A 27,811-nucleotide genomic window follows, 5' to 3' on the forward strand; every position below is an offset into this window, starting at 1 on the left:
TTGCTATGTGTGTGGGGATAAATCAATCTATCTGGAATTGGTTTTTAACCGGCTACAGTCGCTTCCATGGGTTTTCACTTTTAATTTATATAGTGGCATAGACACGATACATAACCAACGAATAGCAAAAAACCGTATTTATTAGCTTTGGCGCAAGTGAATACTACAGTGTAATATTACTACAGCTGATGCAGCTGATACAGCTCCCGGCTGTGGTCGGTCACCTTCTGGATGCTGGGTTCGCCGTAGAGTGCAGCAAGCTCGTGGCGTGGCTCATCGTTCACCGCCATAGATCGTCCTTACTTCGTAACGCTGGAATACTCCAAGTGCTTTAAGGTCCTTCTCGAGGATGCTGCGTGTCGGTTCTTCAGAAGGAGTGACTCACTACAGTTTGTTACCCCCACGTTAGGGGTGGCTGATCGACCCCTTCCCTGTTAGGGAAGGACACTCAGTAGGTCGGCTTCAGAAGTACGTTCTTCTCCATTTGGGGAATTTGTGTCAATACTAAACCTAAGCTGAAGGGAAGGACCCCAAGCTCATCTGTGCACTAAGGTCCTCCTAAAAGTAGAGAGTTGGTATCCGGCCCTGCGAGCCAGCCGTAAAAAATGAACTGCAACGGAGAATCAGCAACAATATAATATAAACTGAGACCAACGACGAAACAACTGGAAATGCTGACCTCTTAATTTCATTGGGAGCACTCGCAAACTCGCCAGTGACACTCCTTCATGGCTGAAAAATGAACGGGCTTTTCGAATCCGTCTCTATCATCATATCTTTTTTTTTCAAGTTTTATTTGTTTCAATAATCATCCCTTAATTAGCAGATTCTGGTAATAATGATGTTAAAGGCTTGCTGACCTCCCACAGGGAATTAGGTTGAAAGCAATTTACTCTTTAGGCTTGGCTGTATTATTTTCGTTTTAACAATTGTTGGCTATCAACTGAAACACATATAATTTATCAAACTAAGGAAACATTCACGAACTTTGCAGATTTCCAAAAACTTTCAACACAAATTTCCTAACATGTTGCCCTTTGCTTTCACTTCTTTCCAGAGTTATCAATCGATCAACATCGACATTACCGACCGTCAATCTTCCCTAGCAAGAAAACTTCATCGGAACGAGAAAGCTCAAACCTTCAGTTATTCAAACCACAGAACCGCACCGCACCCACCGCAATCTCAGCCAACCCGCATCCAAACACCGTACCACCAACCAACGAACGCCTGAATGAAGCCCCGTCAAACACAGCGCCACTGGAATTGAAGAATAACTTTTCGAAACCATTAGCCAAGCTTCCTCATTTAGAAAGTTAACACATTCACCCACACTGCTTCCATACGAAATCAAGTCAGACACAGCGAATGCAATCCTGGCATATGCACCGTCTGCACCGAAGCCGAGGAGCAACGCGCTGTAACGGGGCGTCCTGGTCCAACTAAAAACTCAATTAAAATCTCCGGAAACAAACAGGATTCGTTCGTTGATAGGCGAGTGGTGGTGCATTGGCGGTAAAAGTGATAGTGCTGGCCGCCGTAGAACGAACCCAGCAATCTAGTCAATGCGAAAATGGCAACCCCACCGGACAGTCCCATCGAGGAGGTCGTGTACGAGCTGGAACCAACTCGGGCGCCCAAGCCTGTTCCCGTGGCGCTCGAGGACCTTTGTAGGTTAACCAAGTTCACCCGCCAGGAGATACGAGTCATGTATCGGGGCTTCAAAACGGTACGTTCCAATAACTTGCGGTGGGACGTGCTTGCAAAGCATAAATTATAAACAAAGTAGTTGGCTAACGGCGAAAGTTTGGTAATTAAAACGAATTTTAAGAGAGGAGCATGAATGAAAAATTACGCAACTTGCATGTGTCCATGCCAGGATATCATTGCGTGATTATAAAAATAATTGAAAATACAGGGGCATACAAAATAAATAATTTAGCTATTGGCATAAGTATTCAGAAAAATCGGTACATTTTCAAAAAAAAATCTAGCGATATTATGTATCGAGACTAATCGTGATTTTAGCTCTTGCAACAGCGGTCAGTGCGCTACACACATCCAATGCAATGAGAGTCTCATACTCTTATTAATGCATAGCCTGCTAGCTCATCCTAATATTGACCGATTTTCGCTAATTCTAGAGTATAGAACCAGCTTTAAATAAGAATACACATAAATAAAAAAAAATCTCGCTAATTGTTCAAAGCTTCACACTAGTAGGTGAGATTAAAATTTAACAATTACAAATATGCCAAGCTTTTATTTTTAAGTCTTATGGGAGTTTCATAAGGGTTTTGAAGAGGTTCCAGGGACCTTCCTATGGGGGTTGCAATGGCGTAGTAAGGCCGAGGGGGGTTCCGAAGGAATTTCCGTTGGATTGAGGGACACCCTCACCATCCTCTGGAAGGCCCCTGCAATCCCCTGAGACCTCTAGAACATCCCTGGAACACCCCTTAAAACTCCCGGATCCCCCTGAAACGCCCCTGCAACTCTTCCGGAACGCTTGAAACCCTTAGGGACGTCTTTGACCCTACAGAAACTCCCCTGCCACATACCTAGAACGCTCTGACACCCTCCGGAACACTTTGAAACTACATACTTGAAAGTCTTCAAAACGCTCCTGAAATTCATAGGAATATGCCTGAAACCATGAAAGGATTATTGGGCTGTGGCTTATTTTTGAAAACCTGGTTAAAACCTGGTACAACTCAGAAAAACAGAAACTTCTAAGTTGGAGCTAAAAATATTAGTTTTTAGAAATGACACAAACGCCTTAAAGTAAAATTCGAGTAATAAAAAGGTCTTCTACGAAAAATAACTTGACCAATTGTAAATATTTTAGCGTGCTTTCGAAGATACCGTAAACCGGGGTCAAATTGATCTCCGGGTTGAAATTGGTGTGGCATATTTCCGTTACATAATGCATACTTTAAACAGATTCCTTACAAATAACCAAGGGCGTAGCCAGAGGGGGCCAGGGGGAGGGCATGCCCCCCCCCTGGCCACCAGATTTTTTTTAAATTTTAACTAACTCCAAGATCACCAACACTGCCCATATTCGCATAGTCGATGTAAGCGCCAGTGTACTTTTCAACATACTTTTGGAATTTTAACAATGAATAAATATACACCGTGTCCAATAAATTCTCATACAAAATACAAACTTAGAAAATAGCATTTTATTTCTCATCTGTGATTCATATTTTCAAAGTGAATGCATGTATTGAAGGGCTACATAATACTGATTAAATAAAGCATACGATTTATAATAACGTTATTTTCTATTTGTTTTATAAGCCTAGCAATACACTTCCGTTTTCTGAAATCCGTTAGTTCCGGCACGCAAGAAAAATGTTCGAAAAGTTTTTCATTCTACGATAGCTAAATAGAGTTAAATTTTGAGTTTTTATCTCAAGTATTGTACCAAATGGATATAAAATGCTAAAACAATACAATTTTAGTGATGAAATGATAAGAAATTTGCAAGTAAGCTTAACTTGAGCTGATTTCCTTCAAAATGATCGTTATATTACAGGTAAACATCATAAAACGTAAATTTTGGACCAAATTTACTACAATAGGGATACAAGTACGTTTTAGAAGTGAGAATATAGTGAATCAACAAGATAAGATACAGCCATGCTTTTTTAAAACAGCAAATCTTATCAAAACAGGTAAATGGACATTATTGTTCAATTCACGTTTTATTTTGTACAAAATAAAATGGCTTCGTTCTCCACCAATACAGAGTCTCATATTTTTTCTCTTCTGGTCATAGTTACTACTAGCGATGGTGAAGACAGGAACCTAATTTGTTTCAACTTTGAACCATTACTCGTTGAAATGTGACGAAATATCAAAGAAATGGCGTGCGTGCCAGCTGAAATAGACTTACGACACATAAGCGATCAGCAGAGAAGGATAAAGGACAGTAAATTCCAAAACATATGCTGCATTTGATCAGTGTTAGTTGGCCTTTCAATAAATAAATTTACTTTGAAAATCTTAATTACAGATGTGAAATGAATTCAATTTGATTTTGTATGAGAACTTATTGGACACGGTGTAAAGTTCAAGATTTTTTCCGCGTTGACATCTAACTAAGGGTTAGATCTTGTGATCTTTTTAATAAAACTGGTCACAAATATGCACACGCGTTAGATATTAGGTTTTGTACGGTGGCATTGCCAATGGTGGTTACATCGACTATGCAAATATGGGCAGAACAATTCAGAGTTACAAAAAAAAAAAATATCTCAGGAAATAAACTATTCTAATAATTAAGGATTTTATCCATAATTATCAAACCTTTTTTACTCAAAAACCACAAGAAATTTCGCCAAGTATTTCTCCAAGAGGACCATTTCAATCTTATAATAGAATTATACCAAATAACAAGTTTGGTTAAATGTCTAAATTGTGTGAGTCCATCCAAAGATTCCAACAATAATTCGTCCAGAATTTATTTCAGACACGGATTCCTGCATTTTTTCTAGTTATTCCTACAGAAATTCTTTAAGGAATTTGTCAAGAAAGCTTTCCTGAGATTTTCTAAGGGATTCCTCAAGGAATGGCTTGCATGATTCCTTATGGAAATCCTTCAGGAATTCCCCCAGGTTTCCCTCGAAAAATTCCTCCAGGGATTCACTCGTGAATTCTTCTGTGTTCTTTTCAGGGGCAACTCCAGGGATTGTTTCAAAAATTCCTCCAAGGATTCTTCCTGGAACTTTTTTTAAGAAATCATTCAGAAGTTCCTCTTGGAATTATTTCAGGAACTCATCCAGGAACTAATCCAATACTTCCTCCAGGAAATGTTTAGGGATTCCCTTAGAAATTCTCCCTGGTATTGCGTCCGGGATTCCTGCCGAGGTTTCTTCAGGAATTTCTGCAGAAACTACTACAGGGATTCCTCGAGGAGTTCCTCTACGAACTTCTCTTAGGATTCCTTCAGGATTTTTCCAATAACTTCATCTGTGATTTCTTCTGGAGTTCTTCCTGGGATTCCTCCAAGAATTCCTCCAGAGATTCACCCGAACATTTCTGTGATTCTTTCATGAACAACTCCCGTGGCTACGCTAGTGCTTCAGGAGTTCCTCTTTGAATAGCTTCCAGGATTCCTCCTGGGGTTTCTTCCGGAATTCCTGAAGGGATACATTCAGTAACTGCAACAGAGATTTCTCAAGGAGTTCCTCCACGAACTCTTCTTAGGATTTTTCCAAGAATTCCATGTGCGATTTCTTCAGGAATAGTTCCTGGGATTCCTCCAGTAATTCCTTAAGGGATTTCTCTATGAATTTCTACAAAGATTCTTCCACGAATTATTCCAGGAATTCCTCTGGAAATTGATGCAGGGATTCCTTTAAAAATTCCTCCAGGGATTCTTACAGAAATGTCTCTAGAGTTTCCTCTAGGAATTCCTCCAAAAATTCCTTCTGGAGATTTCTCCAAGAGTTTCTACGGAGATTTCTCCGGGAATCCCTGCAGGCGTTCCCCTAGTATACCTCCAGGGATTGCTCCAAGAATTTCGCCAGGACTTCACTCAGGAATTCCTTCTGTGATTCTTTCTGGAACAATTTATTTTAAAAATTCCTCCAAAGATTCCTCCTGGGGCTCTTCTTAGGATTCCTTCAGGAATTTTTCCTTGTATTCTCTAAGAAACTCATCCAGGAATTTATTTAACATTTCCTTTACGAACTGTTAAGGTACTCCCTTAGGAATTCCTCTTGAAATTGCTTCCGGGATTCCTTCTGGAGTTTCTTCAGGAATTCCTCTAGGGATTTCTTCAGGAACTGCTACTGGGATTCCTCCACAAATTCTTCTAAAGATTCCTTCACAATTTCTCAAAGAATTATATCTGTAATTTTTTCGGGAATTTCCCCTGGTATTCCCCTACGAATTTCTTAGGAGATTCCTCCAGAAATTTCATCAGGAATTCATCCTAAAATTCTTCCCGGATCTCCTCTGGGAATTCATCTCTAAAATTTCTCTAAAAATTTTCCCAAAAATTTCTCCAGATATTCCACCTGAAACTCCTCTAGAGATTTCTCCAGGAGTTCCTCTGGTGTTTCCCTCAGTAATTTCTACTAGGGTATCCTCTAGGCATCCCTCCGGAAATACCTAAAGATTTTTTTCCAGGAATTCCACCAAGAATTCCTCCAGGAATTCTTTCTTGGATTTTTGAAGAGATTTCTCCATGAATTCTTTCAGCGGTTCTTGCAGATATTCCTCCAGGAATTGTTTCAGGAACTCCTCCAGGAATTCTTCAAGGGATTCCTCCAAGGACTTTTCCAGAGACTCCTACAGAAATTCATCCAAAAATTTCTCCAGGAATTCCACCAAGCATTCCTAGGCATTCTTTCAGGAATTAATCCAGGAATTCTTCCTCCTTGGATTCTTGCAGAGATTCCTCCTGCTATTCCTTTATATATTCATCCTGGAATTTCTCCAGGGTCTGCTTGAGAAACTCTTCCAAAAATAATCCCATGAATTTCCTCAGGGATATCTCCAAGTATTCCTTCATTAATTCTGTCAGCAATTCATCTAGGAATTTCCTCAAGAAATACTTCACGGATTCCTTCAGAAACTTCTTCAGAGGGGATTCCTCCAGGAGCTTCTTCAGAGATTTCGCCAGGGATTTATCCTTCAAGGACTTTTCCAGGAATTCCTTCAGAAATTCCTCTAAAAATTCCTACAGGAATTCTCAAGGGGTTGCTTCAGAAATTTTTTCCAGGGATTCCTCTAGAAAATCCTTCGAAGATTCTTTCTGGAAATCCTCCAGAAATTTCTCCAGGAAATCCTCCAGAAATTACTCCAAGCATTCTTCCACAAAATCCTCTAGGGGTTTCTGCAGAAATTGTTCCAGGAAACTCTCCAGGAATATCTTCAGGATTTTTTAAGGATTCCTCCAGAAATTGCTTCAGGGATTTCTCCACAATTTTTTTCCATGGATTCCCCCAGAGTTTCCTTCAGGAATTCCTATGAGGATTTCTCCAGAAATGTAGAAAAAATATAAATATAAAAAGATACCTCCCAGAATTCCTCTACAGATTCCTCCATAGAAATTGATCCAGGAATGCCTCTAACGATTCCCACAGAAATACCTCTAGGAATTCCTGCAAGCAATCCTCCAGTTTTTTTTCAGTAATTTCTATAGGAACTAGGATTTTTTGCTGGAATTGCTCCTGGACATCTTTCAGAAATTATGTCAGCAATTTCTCCAAGAATTTTTCCAGGAAATCCTCTAGGGATTTCCTTGAAGATTTTTAGGGATTCCTCCAAGCATTCCTCCATGAATTTCTCCAGGGATTGCTTCAGGGATTCCTCCAGAGCTTCCTCCACAAATTTTACCAGGGATTTCATCAGAGATTCCTCCAAAAATCCTTCGAAGGTTCCTCCAGGGAATCCTCCAGAAATTCCTCCAAGGATTCTTCCAGGAAACCCTCCTGGAACAACTCAAGAGATTTTTTCAGAAATTTCTCCAGAAATTCTTCCCAGAATTCCTCTAAAGATTTCTCCAGGAATTCTTCCAGGGATTGCTCCAAGAATTTATCCAAGAATTTCTCCAGGAAATTCTCCAGGAATACCCGCTGGGACTCATCCAAGAATTGCTCCAGGAATTTCACCAGAAATGAGTTTAGAAGTTCCTCCAGGCATTCCTTCAGGATTCTCTCTAGAGATTTTTTTCCAGGAATTGCTTCAAGGATTCCCTCAGGAATTCCTTCAGGAATTTCTCTAAGAATTTCTCTAGAAATTTCTTCAGGAATTCTTCAAGGGATTGCTCCAAGAATTTTTCCGAGGATTGCTCCAGGAAATTTTCCAGATATTCCTGCTGAGTCTCATCCAGGAATTAATCCAGGAATTCTTCCAGGTATACTTTCAGAAATTCCTCCGGTAATTCTTCCAGGAATTGCTCTAGGAATACCTGACGTGATTTCTTCAGAAATATCTCTCAGTTTCTCTTCAAAAATTCATTAAGGAGCTCCTTTAGAAATTTAAAAATCATCCAATCATTTGTTTCAAGGATGTACCTAAGATTCTTTTTTTCTTTATTAAAGAGGCTTTCAGCCAGACGCTGGTTCACCTCTCTACCTAAGAATGTTTCCAGGATTACCTGATGATTTTTTTTAATTACTTCAAGAATTTCTGGAGGAATTCCTCTAGCGACTAAGGTTGGAAGATAAAAAGGATGCGTATACAGAAACCAGGAAGTTATCCAGGGATTCTTTCAGGAACCCCTCCATCAGTTTCTTTAGAAGTTTACTCAGGGATTCTATTAGCAATTCTTACAATAAGCGAGACAATAAGTCCTTCAGTGATTATTCCAAGCAACACACATGCCACAAAAGAGTCACCCACGGCACCGCAGGTTTTGGTTGCGTAGAAGGCACTGTGACTTACTTTAAACATGTAAGAACTTACATGCCAAAAGTGCTTTCAGACAATTCTGTAGGGAATCCTTCAGGAATTCACCCAAGAAAGACTCTTTCGGAATTCTTCCAGTGATTTCTCCCGGAATTTCTCTAGGAAATGCAGGAATTTCTTCTTAAACTCCTCCAGACATTTCTTTTTGAACAAATTCCAGGATCTTTTCAAAAATTCCATTATTTGAGAGTTCTCCGAAAATACCTGAAGCAAAATTCTTGAAAAATTTCTCAATTCATTTCTTTCAGGAATTCACACAGGAATAACTCCAGGGTTTCCCCAGTGATAGTGGTTTTTATGAGAATTCTTTCAGAAATTCTTCCAAGAATCCTGGGAAAACGTCAATTGACATTTCTATAGGATTATGCTCTGAGATTAGTATATGCAGTGTATATAAAACCATCTTTAGGGAGAATCCGGCAAGGATGTACTCGGAACAATTCAACTGAAAGTTTATTCTTAGAGGAATAAAAGTCCAGGACATTCCAAGATTGCCAATAAGCTTATACATACTGGATGATTAATTACTGAAAGAACTTCAGTTAGTCATGGAAGATATTACGTAGACATTAAAAAAAACCGTCGGACGGGTTACCATTATGTTATATTGGAAAACATTGTTTAAGGAAATCATAAAGAAAATTCTGGATTGGTCCAGAAGTCCAGAGTTGGTAATTCCCAAAAGAGTTCAGCTACACAGATCGAAAAAAGAGTGTAAAATTCTGTGACATATGATGCACATAATTGGAGCGTGGGATATCATAGAAGTTTACATGACATATCATGTAAAGTTCATGAAATATCATGTAAACTTCCATTATATGTCAAGTAATTCAGCATGACTCTGAGTGTTTACTTGAAATATAACACAAATTTACATGATATATCATATAAACCATCATAACATTAAGTTTACATGAGTGAAATGAAGATTACATGACGTGTAAATCTCATTATTTTTATCTGTGTATAATTTCTTACGAATGTTTTGTAGATATCACAAAAAAATCTTAGGTCCAGAAGTGACAATGCCCGAGTAATCTTAAAATCCTAAATCTTCCAGAATTTGTCCACCGTCAACAGCACCACGTTGATTTGTGTAGAACAGGTGAGCTTTTTTTAACGTATTGCACAACATACAACAGCGTGACTGCTGAAGGGTGTAATACTGCTTTTAGAATGTAATGTTATTATATTCAATTTCATCGAGTTGCATTCAGTTATAAGAGCTATTATTTGCCAAGGGTGCTTGCACCCCCCCCCCCCCCCCTGATCGAAAACCTGGCTACGCCATTGCAAATAACGTATGTGATTGCTATAGCACGATATTTAGCTTAATCTAAATGTAAAACGTCTGATCAATTTGACCCAGGTTTACGGTACTTGTGTTGCCTAAGAATGTTGTGAATGAACTGTGCCTTTTCAAAAATGGTTTAACATAGATAAATATCAAAGACAGTTACGTATAGACTGTTTCAGAAATAATAAATACACTAACGATTGACTACCATTTCAATTTGAGCACAATATACAAAAAAGTTTCTTCAAGCTTTTAGAGTAAACATTTTAACGAATCAAATAATGCCAACTTTGTTGATGTTTCTTGTAAAAGTTAGAAAATATGGCTCTGAAAACTAGATGATTAAAATTTGAAGTTGCACAAAGTGGTCAAAAAATATAGCACAGTAGAATAGAAAAAAATCTCACAAATAAAATATTCAATTTCCAAACACAGTGAAAGTTACTTTATCCATAAAAAAAAAATCTGGATGGGTGAAAGTAGTTCTCACTGGAATATTTGAGCAAGAACCATCATTACGGGCCCTCTCAATGCAACCATTTTTGATTCAAATTTCTCAACAACACAGGTAGCAACAAACGTTAAGCAAACGAAAGTCTTAATTACTGCTTACTGCATTCGTTTTTATGGTATGACAAGCTTTGCCATCTAAAGGATCAAATGCATTGAAAAAATAAATTTATTTAAATCAAATGTGTTCAGAAAAGTTAAGAAACTGTGCGGTAGTTCTTATGTTCCGTAGAAAACCTTAAAAAAATCTGAAACTTGATGTTAGAAAAAAAGTTGTCGAGATGCCTTTATCGATTTTTCCTAGGTTTTGATGAAGGCATTTCTTAGGCAACTTGTTGAGAAAGCGAATATGATAAAAAGATAGATAATTGTTGGCATTTATTGAATAATAGTGTTTAAATCATTAAAAAACACCTTTGTGCAAATTCAAATTTGGAGAATGAACTTAATTGTTAAATAACTCGACAGTTCTTCAAAATATCGTGACCATTAAAAGGAAATACAAAAAAATGGAGTGCAATATACTGTATTCTGAAAGTAGTTGGTAGAAATCATCAAAACAGTTTATTTTATTCAATAAACAAAGTGCATTTATAATTTCTGAAACAGTATATATTTTACAAGAATATTGAGAATTTTGGCAAAATTTTGATTGCTTTTATGCAAAGTCAGTAAAAACCGTCAAAAAATCGTTTTAAACTTGAATATTAAAAGAAAAATCAAGTTTGTGGGCCGAGCGGGTAGTGGCGTCAGTCGTTTAGATCTCTAGTGAGCTCCGGAGTGTAGGTTCGATTTCCACTCGTGTCGGGGAAAACTTTGTGGTGTTATATGTGTTAACAAAATATCTACAAAAGCATGTTTTATTCTTCAATCACTTAATTTATTTTACTTTTGCCCACTAGGGCACTACGTGAGCGATTCCAATTGACAGCTGCACTTACACTTTGTACAGCGCCTAAATATATTCTATTCTAATTCTACTATATCAAACTGATTGCCTTTCCCAAGGAACAATCACTCATTTAACTAACGTCGCAACGACAATTTTATTCGCCATTATATTTAACAACAATTTAACAATATGTAATCACAGCTTGTAATCAGGCGTTATTAAAGCAAAACTGGAGAAGTTATTAAGCAATATTCTCGGCTAGCGCGACACTAGCTTTACTATCTGTAGTAACCTGAGTTATATCAGCACCTTATTAAACTTGTATTCAGCTATAATGACCTGCTGAAAACAAACATAAATTTATATGCAGATACAATTTCGCTGATACAGTTTCATTTTTTTTTTTTCATCTGAACATATTTATAACGCACCAACTTTTCTAAAAGTTTCCTAAATTTGGGATTTGAACTCGTGATCTCCCAATCGCCTGTCGAATGCCTTACCGTCTACGCCATCCTGGAATAGGGAAAAGGGTCGCTCAGAGCGAAACATCTTCTCAAAGCAGAGAAAGATTATTACACATTAGGATTTATGGAAGGTTGGAAAAGTTTTTGATTAAAAAAATGGTTAATGCTACAAACTTTGAAATTGCTACGAAAACTAGCAAATGTATATTTTTTTACATCAGTGTGCAACAAATGTCAACATAAATTGATAACTGAAAAACTGCTGTATTACCCGGAATTTGAGCTTGTTGTTCAATTGAATAGTGATAATCGAACAAATAAATCAGAAATTCGATTATGTAGCTTCCTATTAAACCATTGTTGAACTTAACCATAATAGCTGAAGTACTATAAATCAAAAACATTTTTTCGACTGATATTAACAACAATAATCAGCTTTTGGAAACTGTGGAATATAAGTTGTTTAACATGTAGAAAAAAGTTCTTATTCAGCTAACATTAAAGCTTATATAGACAAATCGAACAAATAAAAATTGCTGACGTTTGTTAAGCTTATAGGGAATCGCGCCACTTGGGCGGTGGCTTCTATTTTTGTCTGTTTTCCGCTATAACTCAGTCAAATTTGAACCATTTGACACAATTTTTGGAATGCTGTGAGATAGGTATAGTATCTACCCGTGTACAACATTTCAAGTCCATTGGTTCAAAATTGACTGAATTATGGTGGGAAACAGACGAATATAGAAGCCACAGTCCAAGTGGCGCAATACCCTACTTAAATCGCTGTTCGCGTAAGTTCCGAATATTCTATTATGGCTTATTTATAATGTAAAAAACATCATTTCGGCATATTATTCAACATACGTTTTTATCCAACTAAGAGTGTTATAAACAAGCAATAATACAGCATGCATGCTTATTTATGTTTTCCAATTGTTATTTGGGTTGTGCTGCTGTCACTTTTCTATCCTGCTCATGAGAATGATGAGCATGATGATGTTGATGTGTGGCTGCCTGGCTGCTGTTCCTTTTCCAATCCGATTTGTTCGCCGATATCCACGTTTCCGGGTCTGTTAGAGCTATAGGCTCAGAAGAGGGTCAGGTGCCAGCCGCTCTCGGGGGAAGAGCAACTGACGAAAAATTGCAAGTACCGGGGCTGGGATTGAACCCATGACCATCTGCTTATGAAGAGAACGTGTGACCACTGCGCCACGGGACCCGGCTGTATTATTCTTTAAGAGCAAAAATATATTCTCAAGAAAAATAACCCCTCACTTTTGTAAATCTGGGCCTGTACGTACAGTAGGACTATATACTGTCAAAATTTGTAACCAAACTATGACGGTCAATGCTGCAAGCATGAGAAAATCGAGTCCCCATTTGATGCCCCAGCTGAGCCAAAATGTGTGACTTTTGTAGACTTCAAAAATGAACAAGCTGGGAACGGCGCTGAATAATATATGATTCAATCACATAAATATCAATCAAAAGCAGCATCGAAACCCTGATCACGTTGTTATCCAATATCGTTTGCGAAACCGTTCCAATTCTAGTCGGTCGGACGGACGATAACGGACGACTGCGCTCGTCAAATTTCCCCCTGAACTGAATTATCGTAAATTTTTATGACCGTTATTCAATTGAATCTGATCGGGACCGAAAAGTAATAAGCACTTAGCACTTATGACAGTTTTTTTTCGTCGAGTTTCGTGCAAGTGACGATAAATGGGGAAAAACTCTAATTATGACTTTGATTCTAACCCACAGGAATGTCCCGATGGAGTAGTGAACGAGGATAGTTTTAAGGATATTTATGCGAAATTTTTCCCTCATGGAAGTAAGTATCCTTTTGCAGTTCATCAGATTCATCCTTTTATTGCATGGTGCATTCTTCGTTTCAGATTCCAGCCTTTATGCACACTATGTGTTCAAAGCGTTTGATGTTAATTGTAACGGATCCATCACCTTTCGGGTAAGTGTACTACTTCAGTTCAATAAAATTCGTTTTTTTTTCGAACCTACACCAACGGTAACCGTGAACAGCCGTGTTCAATTTTCTGAAAGTAAAAATTAAATTAGTTTATTACATACCTGCTGTGAAACAGTAACCCAATTAGGCGAGACACGCAATCTCGGATCCGAAAGTCGCTCAACCTAGGCTCCAATGTTCCGATACCGCACCGTTTCATGCTTAAAATTACAAATAATTCTCATTTCCTGTGCGCTGGTGCTCTTTACAATGACAGAGTGGTTCAAAATTACTTAATTATTCGTCAGTATGAATTTATTGGAATTATCATTATATTGATAGTTACACAATGAAAAAAAGTCATGAACTTCTATCAACGACCAACATTTTTCATGCATAATTACGTACTAATTTTGGAATTGTGTTCCAAAAGTTTTTATGTAGATCAGTTTTTAACCACCGTATCCAATAAGTTCTTATATAGCATACAACATAACTTATAGTCACATAACACTGAACAAATAGGGTATGTGTACCATAAACCTGGATCAAATTGATCTCCGGGTCGTATTTGATCAGACGTTTTTCAGTTACATAAATCATATTTTAAAAGTTTCCTTACAAATATCGTGTTGTATCTGATTTCAACCGCACCAGACTAGTATGGAATCTATTTAAAGTATGCTCAATCTAACTGAAAAACGTCTGAACAATTTCGACCCAGAGATCAATTTGACCTCGGTTTACGGTACCATACCTTGGCCTTATGTGTGAGCTGCCTATGACAATTTTGATCATCATAACACGTGAGTTAGTACTATTAACTATTTTATACTATTAAATAATATTTTGATCCTATCCTGGGTTTCGTTAGGAACTCTTTTTGAGATTCTTTCCTGGAATTCTTTCAGGAACTCCTCTAGGAATAAAACCAAGACTTCGTCCAGGAGCTGTATAGGGATTCCATTAGGAACTCATCTTGAGATTGCTTCCGGGTTTCTCATAGGGAGCTTCAGGAATTCCTCCGGGGATTCCTTCAGAAATTGTTACAAGGATTCCCCCAGGAGTTCCTCTACGAATTCTTCTAATGATTCCTTCAGGATTTCTCCAAGGATTCCTTCTGAAATTCGTACAGTACTTCCACCTGGGATTCTCCAGAAATCCTTTGTTTGATTATCCAGAAGTTCCTCAAGGGATTCCTCCAGAAATTCCTCAGGGGATTCTTTCAAGAATTCCTCCGGGGGATTTTCAGATATTCCTCCAGGAATTCCTTGACAAATTCCTCCAGGAATTCCTTGAAGAATTCCTCCAGGAATTCCTTTAAGAATTCCTCCAGGAATTCCTTTAAGAATTCCTCCAGGAATTCCTTTAAGAATTCCTCCAGCGATTCCTTCGGGAATTCCTCCAGGAGTTCCTCCAGGCATTCCTCCGAATTTTCCTCCAGGAATTCTTTCAAGCATTGCTCCAGAAATTCCTCCAGAGATTTCTATAGGGATTCATCCAGAGATTCGCTCAGGCATTCCTCCAGGATTTCCTTCAGGGACTCCTCTTGGAATTCCTTCAGGAATTGCTCTAGAAATTAATTCCTACAGCAGTTTCTCCAGGGATTCTTGCAGGGAGCCCTCCAAGAATTCCTCCAGAGAATCCGCTTGGAATTCCTATAGGTATTCCTTCAGGGATTCCTCCAGGAGTTCTTGTAGGCACCCCTCAAGAAATAAATCCAGGAATTATCCCTGGAATTTCTTTAGAAATTCTACCAGGAATTTCTCCAAGAATTGCTTAAGAAATTCCTTCAGAAATGCTACAGCAATTCTTCCAGGAATGTATTCAGGAATTTCTCCAGGAAATTTTCCAGGGATTCTTTCAGAAATTCTTCCAGGAATTTTCCCAGTAATTCCTTACGCCAAGAATAGGAAGTCCTCAGTTGGACCACTCTGCCCGAAACTTGTTTTCCATATCCATATCCACATCCAATGAAGTAAGCACAGCTAGCAGTGGTATTGTATTTCATGGTAAACAACGCGGTTCTTACGATGGCTAAGCTACCAACCAAAACCGGTGGTGCGAACCTGAAGTATGTATTCTGGCGTTGAGTTAACTTTCGAACTCTTCACCCTTCAGCGTCGCCTACCGAACACAACGGGTGGTAGCAAAACATCTACCCTGTTGATCCTCCTCTGCTGGTACCAGTCAGTGGTACCTACACCGTGGATGAGGAGAAAGGGGAGGTTTAGCTGACTAGCTTTACAAACGAATCTGCTTCGCAAGTAAGTTTTTCCGATTGACACGCGAATCTGATGTCGTGCAGGAAAGTGGAAACGATTTTCCACGCTTGGGAGCAAACACCATCAGCTTGGTATCGCCGCGCTGTGTGGCTTGCGCGAGTTGGAGGCATGGCTGGGTAAAGAATGAGAGTAATGTCTGTAGGCGGTTGATGAGAAAGGTTTTCGCAAAAAAAATGTCGCGAATATAGACGCTACATTATAATTTACACCTTTAGTTAATTGACTGTAGAAGGAGGGATTTAAATTTTATAGAACAGGTGTTAACAGATCACTTACATTGTTTAAAATGGAAATGCTCGAGAGGCATTATTAAGTGAATATTAAATCAAGCGATTGTGGATTTGTTATCAGTTTTATTTCTCTGTTGCACGTTCGATTTTAACTTGTGGTTATTCTACTTATTTTAATGTACATTTGTAGGGTTCTTCTATCACTTAGGAGGAATATACTTAACCCTAGCAACTGGCGTCAAATGCCTGCAAGACATGCAAACCAACAAACGGCCATCAAAAAGCAGCCTACTTTCATTAAAACCCGATTCGGGATGGCCCAATTAGGATTAGTTTTTCCTAGACAATATCAAGCTATGAACACTGAACCACTGACTGTGAACAATAACGCAATCAGCCAAATAAAAGACTCTTCCAGGATCGACTGATGGACCAAAATCAATCAAACCTCGTCATCCTGTGATCGTAAATTGTTACTCATTTAAGTAACAAATGCATGCCGGGGCACTTTTATGTTGTTTGAATTCGAGATGTTATATTTAATGTGCATTTGTAATGTTCTATTTGTCTTTCGTAATTAAAAATAAGATAATGTATTTATAGGTTTCATTGATGTTTGTTCGTAATATGTCCCAACCCAACGTGGGGCCAGTAATTGTTCCATTTTTTAATTTGTAACAATACCGCCCAACGATTAAGACTAAGATAGGCTAAGTTAATTTAGAAGTCAGCCTCTTCAAAGCTCGACCAGCTTATAATTGTAATGTGCATTTGTTGGGCTCTTCTATCGTTCAGGAGTTCTTTTAACCTTCACATTACCGACCCCCGACAACTCATTTTCAAAATGCTGGCATTTCGTCAATTTTCATCCAATTTTTTTGAAGTCGCCCTTAATCGATCATAAATTGGTGCTAGTTTATTACACTCAAGTGGTCATGTAACATTCGGAACCATTCCGAAGATATTCAGAATTGTACTGGGGTCAGGGGGTGGGGGAGCGATCTGTTTTGCCAAATGAGAAGTTATTTCGTGTGTTATTGTGTTTGAGAGGCCCCCGCGGAACCTGTTTCAGGCGTTCCGGAGCGGCCATATCAGTTGCTTCATACTTCAGTCATTTTTTTCTGCCCCGTTCTCTTGAAACCATGAAGATTGATACGTCGCACGGCATGTTTTGTTTGCAAACCAGAAATGTCCCCGATGTCACCCCCGTGGAACCTATGCTAGATGTTCCGGGGTGGCCATAGTTGATACAGACTTCATGGTATCATTTCTGACTCAATCATTCGAAATCATGAAGTTTCCCAAGTAACACAGAAAACATCTTCAGCAATAAAAATTGCAGAAGATGTTTTATAGTAGTACTATAAGCGCACCTGACAACTTCTTATGTTATAATTAAGCTGAAATCAAGTTGGCCAAAAACAAACATCAATAAAAATAATTTTGACTCAGCAACGTATGAAATATGCTACATTTACTATTATATAGCACTACAAAAACAACAAAATCAGTTTAATGCAGGTATATTTTATAGTTTGCTGTCGCTGATAAGTAATCCGCATATATTAAATGATTTCGGTAAACAGACGACCAGCAGTTCTATAAAGAACAATGTATCCATCAAGATTACTTCTCGTACCGCCACATACCATATTCTAATCACTATGGTAAATCAGTGTAGCCACATCAACCTTTCTTTAAACCAGTGATTCCCAAAGTGGGCGAAATCGCCCCCTAGGGGGCGAAAACGATATCAAAGGGGGCGAAAATTTTAAAATTAGAAATTGGGGGGCGAAAAATCCAACAAGGGGGCGATTCTCCAAAAACCATTTCATTTAGAGTGATTTCAGGTATTTTTTGACAGTTTGGTATCTTCGTCAAGAGTCAAAGTCCAATTATTTTGGAGAATTTGATCATGTTCTTATTTTGAGTCATCAGCCATTCAGTGGAAGCTCTTCAGCTCTCTTCTAAAATAACAATTTTTGTTTTTTTTTTGGAAACACAGCCTCGGTTGAAAATTGCGAACTATCAAATAACATCTGATTTAAAATAATAAATCTACTTAATGCACTTAATACTCAATACATGTTTGAAATTTCAACATTTATGTAGTGAGAAAGCATGTTACACTTTTGTTATCTGCTATTTTTTTGAAAATGAAGTAATTATGGAAATATGCAACAAAATAATTTTATAGATTTTTTATGTATCAAGAAATACGAAACTTGTCTGTCCTTGATTTGTCTCAGGTGTGAATTCAAGACGCGATTTTTTTTTCTCAAAGCTTTCATATATTTCAGGATATAGGAAAACTAAGAAAGTATTTTAATTTTACCAGAGTTTTTCAAGCTTCATGGATTCTGAGCTTCTGTGATAGAATTTTAAACAAAATTCGGAACTTAATGATTTTATTTCAGGTTTGATTTTACAAATTTCTCGCTATTCGAAGTTGATACTCAAGATGACATTTTTCGCCTACATATTTGGTAAAATTGCTGATATTTGCCACTCTACTTGAAAGGTTTTTGTTTTGTTATATGGCATATTTATTACAGATTATCTAATTTTCAGTAAATTTCAATCTTTGCCGAACTTTTGAAGTTTTTGTCAGCAAAACCAAGACGACTTACAAAGCTGAATTCCTACTTTTAATCTTCTTTCTTCGATATTTGAAAATAATTATATTGAGTTACATTTTCTTAAAATTCTCCAAAAATATAAATTTAATATAACTTTATTTAGTTACTATTCTGTTTCATAAATTATAGACTGGAAGTTGAATCAAAATGTAATAAAGTTTGTTGGCGCGTCAAAACATTTTCAAAAAGTCAAAAAAATACAGTGAAAATAAGAAAATCTTGTTCCAGTAACCTACGAAATAGACAGAATTTGTAGATTTTAACACAATTCCAAAATTTTGAATCTTATTTAAAAAAAAATGCAAACTTAGGGGGGCGAAAATATTTTTCAACAGCTTCAAGGGGGCGATTGCTCCGACAAGTTTGGGAACCATTGCTTTAAACGATGCACCCTCTGCGGCCGTGATTGCGCCAGTTTCATTGACCAAACGCTGCTACTGCAATATTTGCAATCCAGATCCAACTTCCAACGTAACACCGCACAGTTTGTACTCCGGTCACCGTGAAAGTGTTTGCCGTAGTAATTATTCGAACATCACCGTAAATGCCGGAACTGCTGCTGGTGACCGATGGTCATCGGAAGGTAGGTCTTGCCGGGCCACTGTCTCAAAAATTTCACGAACTGCAAAACCATACATTCATAGCGCCGCAGGCTACTCCGAACACGGGATGGTCGGATACATCATCGACCAACAGGAATCCCGTGGAAACTGGAAAAACTCCGGCGGATCACCGACAAAACAAGCGCCGTAATTGCTAATAAAAATATTTTGACATTTGACAGGTACAGCTAAGCTGCGTTAAAAGATAAGCTGTATTAATGTTATTTTGGCGTCGTAAAATTCTTTCTATAACAAAATCGAAAATAAATGCACGAACACACTAGAAATATGCTTTTTAAATGTAATATTACCGTAATAATAAGTTCTTTTACAAGCTATTGCAACATAGTTATTGAAAACTTATTATAGCGTAATTTTAGCTTATTTACAACCAAAACACTTGATTTGAATTGCGGTGTGTGTCCCACCAAAATAAAAATATTCAGATCACAGTACCGCCTAAAAATATAATTACACAAATTAAAAAGTGTTACGAATTGACATTCTTTTCTTTTCTATTTCGAATATCAAGGCTGAAAATTACTTCCTAAACATTATTACATTTGAATCGCAATTGAAGAACTATCAGTATATATAACTATAAGTATGATTGAAAATTTTCACCATTTTCAATACATACCTCCAAATAACTTAATTCCATTCTATAAGCTGTTTTACTTGAAAATAACCTTATTCCAACTAATGAAAGTGATTGTCATAGGGTATATGTACCATTCCTTGGCCTAATTTGCAAGCCGCCTTGACAATTTTGACCATAACTCATGAAGTAATAGCACAAAAAATAATATGTTGGCCCTATTACGCACTCTAGATAATGCATGTTTCACCAATTGGAAGTAAACTAACGTAAATATTCAAGAATTTGCTTTATTAAGTTGAAAAGTTTCGATGCGATGGTATGCAACGTTGGTCTAAGGTACAAAAATTGGCCTATTAGTGGATACAACGTTGGCCTATTGCTTTCCATGTACTAGAACCACTTATTATCTTATATTTTTAATATTTCTGCTGAAGTATTATCTCTGTTATTTCAGCAATCTTACTTTTAAATTACATTTTCGGAACCAAATTTTCAAAAAACTATAAATAAATCACTTAAACTTAAGTTCTTTCTTAATTTAGTAACGAAAACAACGCAACCCTATTATTGTGTTATATTTTTACAGTCATCGCATACAAAATCTTTCTTCCTGTTCGTTCTTTCTGGTTCTCACGCAAGAAATTTGTTGACGTCACTTTATCGGTGTTGTTGACGTCACTTTACTGATGGGCCAAGATTTGGGTACATAGTAAAAAAAAATGTCCTCAATATTCGGCCCACATTCAATTTGTAAAATAGTTATTATTCGTTGAAAACAAATATACAAGTTCAAAATAGCGTCTTTGACCGTCACATTGAATGTTCAGTTAATTCGAAATGTTGCAGAATCATGCCATTTATGATCATGTGTATAGACTACCCACTAAGCCGAAGAATCATGGCGTCTACAAAAGTTAAACAAAGTGACATTTTCTATCAATTTTAATGCTCCAAAGTGCTAAAATTGAAACGTAATGTTACAGTTGTTTGGCGCAAAGCTTTTCCGATCTCCAGTTATGCGTGTTTGTTTGAGTTTTTGGTTTACGTTAAGATAGGCCGAACGAGGGTACTATGCCAACGAAGCATCCCAATACCCTACATTGGTATTTTGAAAGTTAGCAATTATGATAAATAGCTTATTTACAACCAAGGGCTTGGGTGGAAAGAAATTATTAGTACTAGAAGTGTATTGGCATACATCTTATATAACTTATAAGATGTTTTATAAGCCGCCATTTTTGCGCTGTTTTGATTATATAAGTGTTCTATATTATGTTAATAATGCAAGAAAAATACATCACAGATAGTATTAAATGTGTAATTTGAACTGTTATATAACAAGTTGTGTTACTTGGGTTGATATGTCGCACGACATGTTATGGATGAAAACCAGAAGTATCCCCAATGAGGCCCCCGCGGGACCTTTCACGGTGATCCGGATGGGTCAACTTATTCAAATCTGTTTATCGCAGATGTGTTTTATTGTTCGCAATAAAAATTCCGCTGTAAATCGATGGTTCAAACACAATAATACACGAAATAATATTTTTTTTGCCATTTCAGCACCCTCCCTGACCCCAGTACAATCCAGAATATCTCCGGAATAGTTCCGGATATTGCATGGCCACTTAGGTGTAATAGACTAGCACCAATTTATGATCGATTGAGGGCGACTTCAAAAAAGTTGGATGAAAATTGACGAAATGCCAGCATTTTGAAAATTAGATGTTGGGGGTCGGGTATGTGAAGGTTAAAGATAACTGGCCACTTTTATGTTTTGTGTTGTAAGTGTGAATTTGCGATGTCATAATTTTTTGTGCATTTGTAATGTTCCATTTGTTTTTCGTAATGATAAATAAAAGAGAACATACATAGGATTCCATTATTGTTTGTTGGTGATATGGCACCCAACGTGGGGCCAGTAATTATTCCATTTTTGTATTTGTTACAGATTGTAGTGTTTTATGTGCATTAGTCATGAACAGCATTGTCGGAACAAGAATGTTTTGGATTGTGTTTTCTATTTTGACAGTGATATTGTATACTCAAAGGGTTTTGATACGATAACCATTTTCAATAGGCTTGAACTCTCAGATAGACCATGGTAAGAAAATTAGACAGCCGTTATGAACTCTTAGTGCTTACCAGCTGACACATGAGAACGGTAATTCGACCACGTTTTAGCTGATGATGAAGGGTGCCCAAGCAACCAAAAGTTCGGATTCCACTTGAAGAACGAACTCAGAAGTTCAAGTTCGGTTCAATTCCAGGTTTCGTTGAACTTAATTCTCCAAAAAGTTACTCTTGTATTGTTTATGAACTTGGAAGTACATGTACAAGCTTTTGACTTCTCTTCAAAACGACATTAAAGTCGAAAAAAGGTTCAAAAAGAACTTATGTTGAACTTTAAAACAGAGTTCAATCAAATATTAACCGAACTCATGTTGAACTTTTGCGTGCCTTTATAATTCAAATATAGTTCATTTGAACATATTCCAACAACTTGAAATCATCCGTTCCGAACTTGTTTCGAACTTGTTTTGAACTTACTACTGAAAGTTCGGATAAATATTAACCGTACCAAAAGTGAACTTCACTTGAACTTCGGCGACAGCGGGGCCGGGGAGAAGATCTCATTCAATTAAATCACTCGGAAATCGAGCCCAGCAGCCACAGCTTGTGTTAATTTCACAAGTACACTTTGTTCCACTATAATATTTGAACGTACTTACTTGTAATCAACGCAAAGGATCCGTATTGTGTGGCTCAAAGGCTGCCCCCGCAGCGGAAACTGTTCCCCCCAGGATGCCGCCGGGGGTTTTTCGGCTGCGCACAAAAATTGTCCAGCTTTGCTGGATGTTTTCACACCCGTCTCACTTGTCACTGCAGCGCACCGGTAATCGACGCAATCGTATTCACTGAAAACCAAGCTGAAAACTTATAATCTTTTCTTGAAGTCGATACACTGGCCCTAATTTATTGCTTTGCACTGCGAACCACAACAAACTGAAAATGTCAAACTGCGTAAGTTCACAAGAAGTTCCACGTGAACTTCTTTCGAACTTTCGACTTCAAAAACTATTCCAAGTTCAGGGAAAGTTCACACGCGAACCTGATTGAGCTCTACTATATGATATCAGCACATTGAGTAAAATCCCACAGTGCATAACAACACATACATGGAGTAGTGGTTAGGCACCGACTTTCAACGAGGAGATCCCGAGTTCAAATCTCAGTAAGTAAAAAACATCAAACATTATTTCAAGGTATTAGTCAATTTGGATTCCACTTGAACTAATGGTTCTTAATAATAAATTACTTTTGAGGACTAAACATTTTTTTTTCATTTTTTTCGAAGTTTATTTTTAAGCTGAATAGCGTTCCTTTCAGCGACACAAGTGTACTTTTTGTGAACTGAAGTTCGGTTAATTACTTAAAAAGTGAGCTGAATAGAATGCTATTCATATACCTTCGAATAGCTGATTAAGCCCAAACATGCTATTTTATCCGAACTTTTGGTTGCTTGGGTGAGCTCCATGTGACTCGGCTGGGGACTGCTGGAATACACTAAAATCAACCACCAACAATTGTGTTGTCAAAAAAAGTCTCACGAAACTTACTGCAAGCATCTGTATCTGCAAGATACTGCAAGTATCTATATGCGGGAGAACAAAAGAAGTTTTGACAGTTATTACAAACTTTGATCAAATAGGAATTTGATCACAAATCACTACCACACAGGCATTTGAATTGATAAATGACATTGAGGGCTTCACATCGCATGGCAAACTTCCAGTGAAAGCCGTTCCTGTTCGTAATTTTTCATAGCTTTTTCTTCGTCTTCTTGTTGAACTGGAGGAAATTTTCATTACAAAATCAAGGGCGTAGCCAGCTTTTCGGTCAAGGGGGGCAAGCACCCTTAGCAAATTTGTACCTACTAGCTTTTATAACTAAACGCAGCACGATGAAATTGAGTATATTAACATTATATTCTTAAAGCATTATTTAATCCTTCAGCTCTCACGCTGTTGTATTTTGTTCAATGCGTTAAAAAAAAAGCTCGCCTGGTGTACACAAATCAACGTGATGCTGGTAGCGGTGACCAATGTCTGGAAGATTAAGGATTTTTATTCACTCGTGCATTATTTTGCTCTGATTTTTATATTGTTAAAGTCTACAAAATATTCATAAGAAATTATAGCTGAAATCTTTTGAAAGTTACAAACTTTTTTGAAGACTAGCCTAGAATTTCCTGGTTCCTCTATGCATCCCTTTTTAATTATCTTCCACTATTATTCGCTGCAGGAATTCCTCCACAAATTCTTGATATAATTAAAAAAAACTTCTCGTAATACTGAAAAAGTTCTTGGGTACATTTCTGAAAAGATGTTTGAAGGATTTCTGAAATTTTTGAAGGAACTCCTGAATGAATTTTTGAAGAAATCACTTGAGGAATTCCCGGAGAAATCCCTGGAAGACGTCCTGGATAAATCCTTGAAGAAAAACCTGGATGAATCCCTGTTGCAATTCCTTAAGGAATGCCTGGAGGAAGCCCTGTAGAATCCCTGGAGGAATTCTCGGCGAAATTCCTGGAGGAATCCCTGGAAGAGTTTTGAAAGTATACCTGATGAAATTCCTATTTAAGTTATGGGAAGAATACCGAGAGAAATTTCTGAAGAGATCTCATGAGAAAATCCTAGAAGAAATCCTACATAAACTTCTCAGGATTCCTTGGGGGAATTCTTGGAGAAATCCCAGAAGGGATTCCTGGAGGAATCCTTGGAACAATTACTGGGAAAATCTCTAGCGAGAATCCTAGAGGACTGCCTGGAGAAACTTCTGAACAATCTCCGGCCGTAATTCCTGGAGGAATACTTGGATAAGACCCAGCCGGAATTCTTGAAGCAATTTCTTGGAGCAATCCCTGGAAGAATTCCTGAAAAAATCTCCAGAGGAATTGTGGGAGGAATTGCTGAAGAAATTTATGAAAAATCCCTTGAGAAATTCCAGGAGGATTTTCTGAAAGAACCCTTGGAGGAATTTCTAGAGGAATCCCTGGAGGAATTTCTGGGAATATCCCTGGAGATATACGTGCCGTGGCACGCAAAAACGGCTACGCTCAAAAATGTGTTCGGCCTGCACATTTTAGTAAACATCCATGCCGCACATGGCTGTGTTGGAAACACACACTTTTTTTAAATTGCTCGTGCGCTCACATGAACATGTATTTTGCAATAATTTCGACATGGCAACCTCACTGGGTTTATAAACCACCTTCAAATACTGAAAAATATTGATATTTTGCAAAAAATGTGAGCGTACGAGCAATTTTAAAAAATGCGTGTTTCCAACACAGTCTCTGTGCGGCATGGGTGTTACTCAAAAATGAGAGCTTTTATTTTAGAGAGAATGCCGATCGTTTTCTTTTCACCTATCATGACCCCCAAGAGCTATTCAGAACAAGAGAATCTCTCCACAATCTCGTTAGTTCTTTTTTTCTAATATGAGACGAACGTGGTGTCCTACCTACAACCCGCTACCGCATATATCTTTGACAGAGCTCTCTCTGAGAGTTACCATATTCTCATTCTCACCGCGTACGCTTGCTTCAGAGCAGGCTTGATAATCCTCCTCGAAATCAAAAGAGTTTTGCAACATGCTCTAGAGCGGTGTTTTGCTTTTGCCTCGTCGCGAGGGAGCGAACGAACCCCAAACAGAGAGGCAATAAAAACTGAGCGAGGAAGAGGGGAACGAAAAAAGAGCCGATGATTATTTCGGGTTTTTGAGTGCGATTTTCGCCTCGAGAGTCTGTCTTTGTATGGGAGTGGAACTCGCGAGAGCTTTTTGAGTGTGAGTGGACGTGAGAAACACAACAAGAAATTATGAGTGTTGGACGAACTCCTCGCTGCGCGGCAAGCTCGCGCTCGCTGCTGTTGAGGATTTGCGTTGTGATTTCTGAGTTTTATTTTCACTCCTCAGAAAATCGCCGAAATCGCTTCCTCATTTTCTCGCGAGGGAGTATCTGTCAAGCCTGCTTCAGAGTCGATCCTCTTTCGCACCAGAACCTCCTTGTGTGCGTGCACCCAAGCATTCGCTCCACGCTCGGCCGTCTTTCGAACATATCGGGTCGGGAGCCACAGAGATGCTCGTGGCTACGAAGTTTCTTACGCTCGTGCCTGTCGGGATCTACACGCCTCGTCTTGGCCGAAGACTTCTCGTCTTTCGTAGCCTCGTGCTACCGTGAGAGGCGCGCGAATTTGCTCTAGTCATAACCTATAATTTAGGTTGTCGTACTAGATGTAGATGTCGTACCATATACACTGAAGTAAACTATGACGTTTTGTTATTTTTTATTTTTTTTATATTTTTTTTTTGTTTCTTGTCAACTTACTTTTATCTACTACATATTCCTGGAGTATTTCCTAGAAAAATCTCCTAAGAAATCCCTAGAGGATTTCCTGGAGAAATTCTTGAAGGAATTGCTGATATAATTTTTGAAGGATGTCCAGAAGCAATTCCTGGAGGAAATCCTGAAGAAATTCCTGGGGTATTTCCTGGAGGAATTCCTGGAGAGGTTCCTGGAGAATTTCCTTGAGAAATTCCAGGATGAAATCCTGGAGGAATGCCTGGAGGAATTCCTAGAGGTATTCCTGTGGGAATTGCTTGAGGAATCTCTAGAGGAAATCTTGAAAGAATTACTGGTTTATTTTTTCAAAGAAATCTCCAGAGTAATTCTGGGAGATGGCTATTTCTATTATTTTTCTATTTCTGAAAAAATAAATCCCTTGAGAAATCCCCGAAGGAATTCCTGAAAGAATTCCTGGGGGAATGCTTGAAGAAATTTGTAAAGAAATACCTGGAGGAATCTCTAGAGAAATTTCTGGAGGAATATCTAGAGAAATCCCTGAAAAAAATCCTGAAAGTATTCCTGGAGAATTTCCTGGAAGAATTTCTGGAGGTATCCTGTTTAAATGTAAATTGTTCATACTAACAGTCCAATATATTTAATAAAATAGGCCCTGAAGGAGGTCCGATACGAGGACCGAAACATCGGCGAAGATAAGAAACAATTGTAAAAAGTTATTCCTAAAGGATTTTCTGAAAAAGTTCGTGGAAGAACTTCAGAAGGATTTCCTTTAGGAATCTTCGAAGCATTTCTTGGAGAAATCCTTGGAAAAATCTTTCTAGAAATTTCTGGAGGAATCCCTGAACACGCTAACGCCGCTCAGCACTAAAGCGCATAATTTCCAGACTACACTAAAAATGTGTAACCCTTGCACATTCACAAAATCAGTTGCTGTATCCGCAAAATCGTTAAATTCGCAAACATTTTTGGACGGCAATCTAGCTAGGTTTACTAGTGACCTTGGAAAACAAAAAAAGATATCGACATTTCGCATCTAGACGAGTGAACGAGCTGTTTTTGAGAATGTGTAACTGTTACATATTTTTGTGTGGTCTGGAAATTATGCACTTATGAGTAGGGTTTACACATTCTAGATGCTGAGTGGTTTTAGCGTGAAGCTATTCCTGTTGGAATCTCAGGAGAAATTCCTGGAGAAATATTTGAAGAAATTCCTGAAAAAAATCTTGGGGTATTTCCTGGAGGAGTTTCTGAAATTTCTGATAAAATTGTGGAGGAATTTCTGTGGAAATTGTTGAAGGAATCCATGAGGAAATTCCTGGTGGAATCTCTAGAGGAATTATTGAATTTCCTAAAACAAATCCTGAAGGTATTCCTGGAGAATTTCCTGAAATATTTTCTGAAGAAATCCCTAGAGAATTTCCTGGAGGTATCTTCGAAGGATTTCCTGGAGGAATCCCTGGGAAAATCCCTGAAAAAGTTCGTGAAGAAATCCTTGGATGAATACCGGAAGCAATTAATGATGAAA

At 37.9% G+C, this 27,811-nt stretch overlaps 1 protein-coding gene across 1 annotated transcript in view; it reads left to right on the forward strand.

The window, feature by feature from the left end:
* The window catches only part of LOC109427117 (Kv channel-interacting protein 1), a 145,392-nt gene that overhangs the window by 105,209 nt on the left and 12,372 nt on the right, over positions 1–27,811 (forward strand). The window contains exons 2-4 of the mRNA XM_062858383.1: positions 1,058–1,729; positions 13,361–13,430; positions 13,495–13,565. Coding sequence (XP_062714367.1) covers positions 1,574–1,729; positions 13,361–13,430; positions 13,495–13,565 — 297 coding nt within the window. The 5' untranslated portion in view covers positions 1,058–1,573. The remainder of the gene's footprint in view (positions 1–1,057; positions 1,730–13,360; positions 13,431–13,494; positions 13,566–27,811) is intronic.

This window comes from Aedes albopictus, chromosome 3, assembly GCF_035046485.1.
Source record: "Aedes albopictus strain Foshan chromosome 3, AalbF5, whole genome shotgun sequence".
Taxonomy (NCBI): Eukaryota; Metazoa; Arthropoda; class Insecta; order Diptera; family Culicidae; genus Aedes; species Aedes albopictus.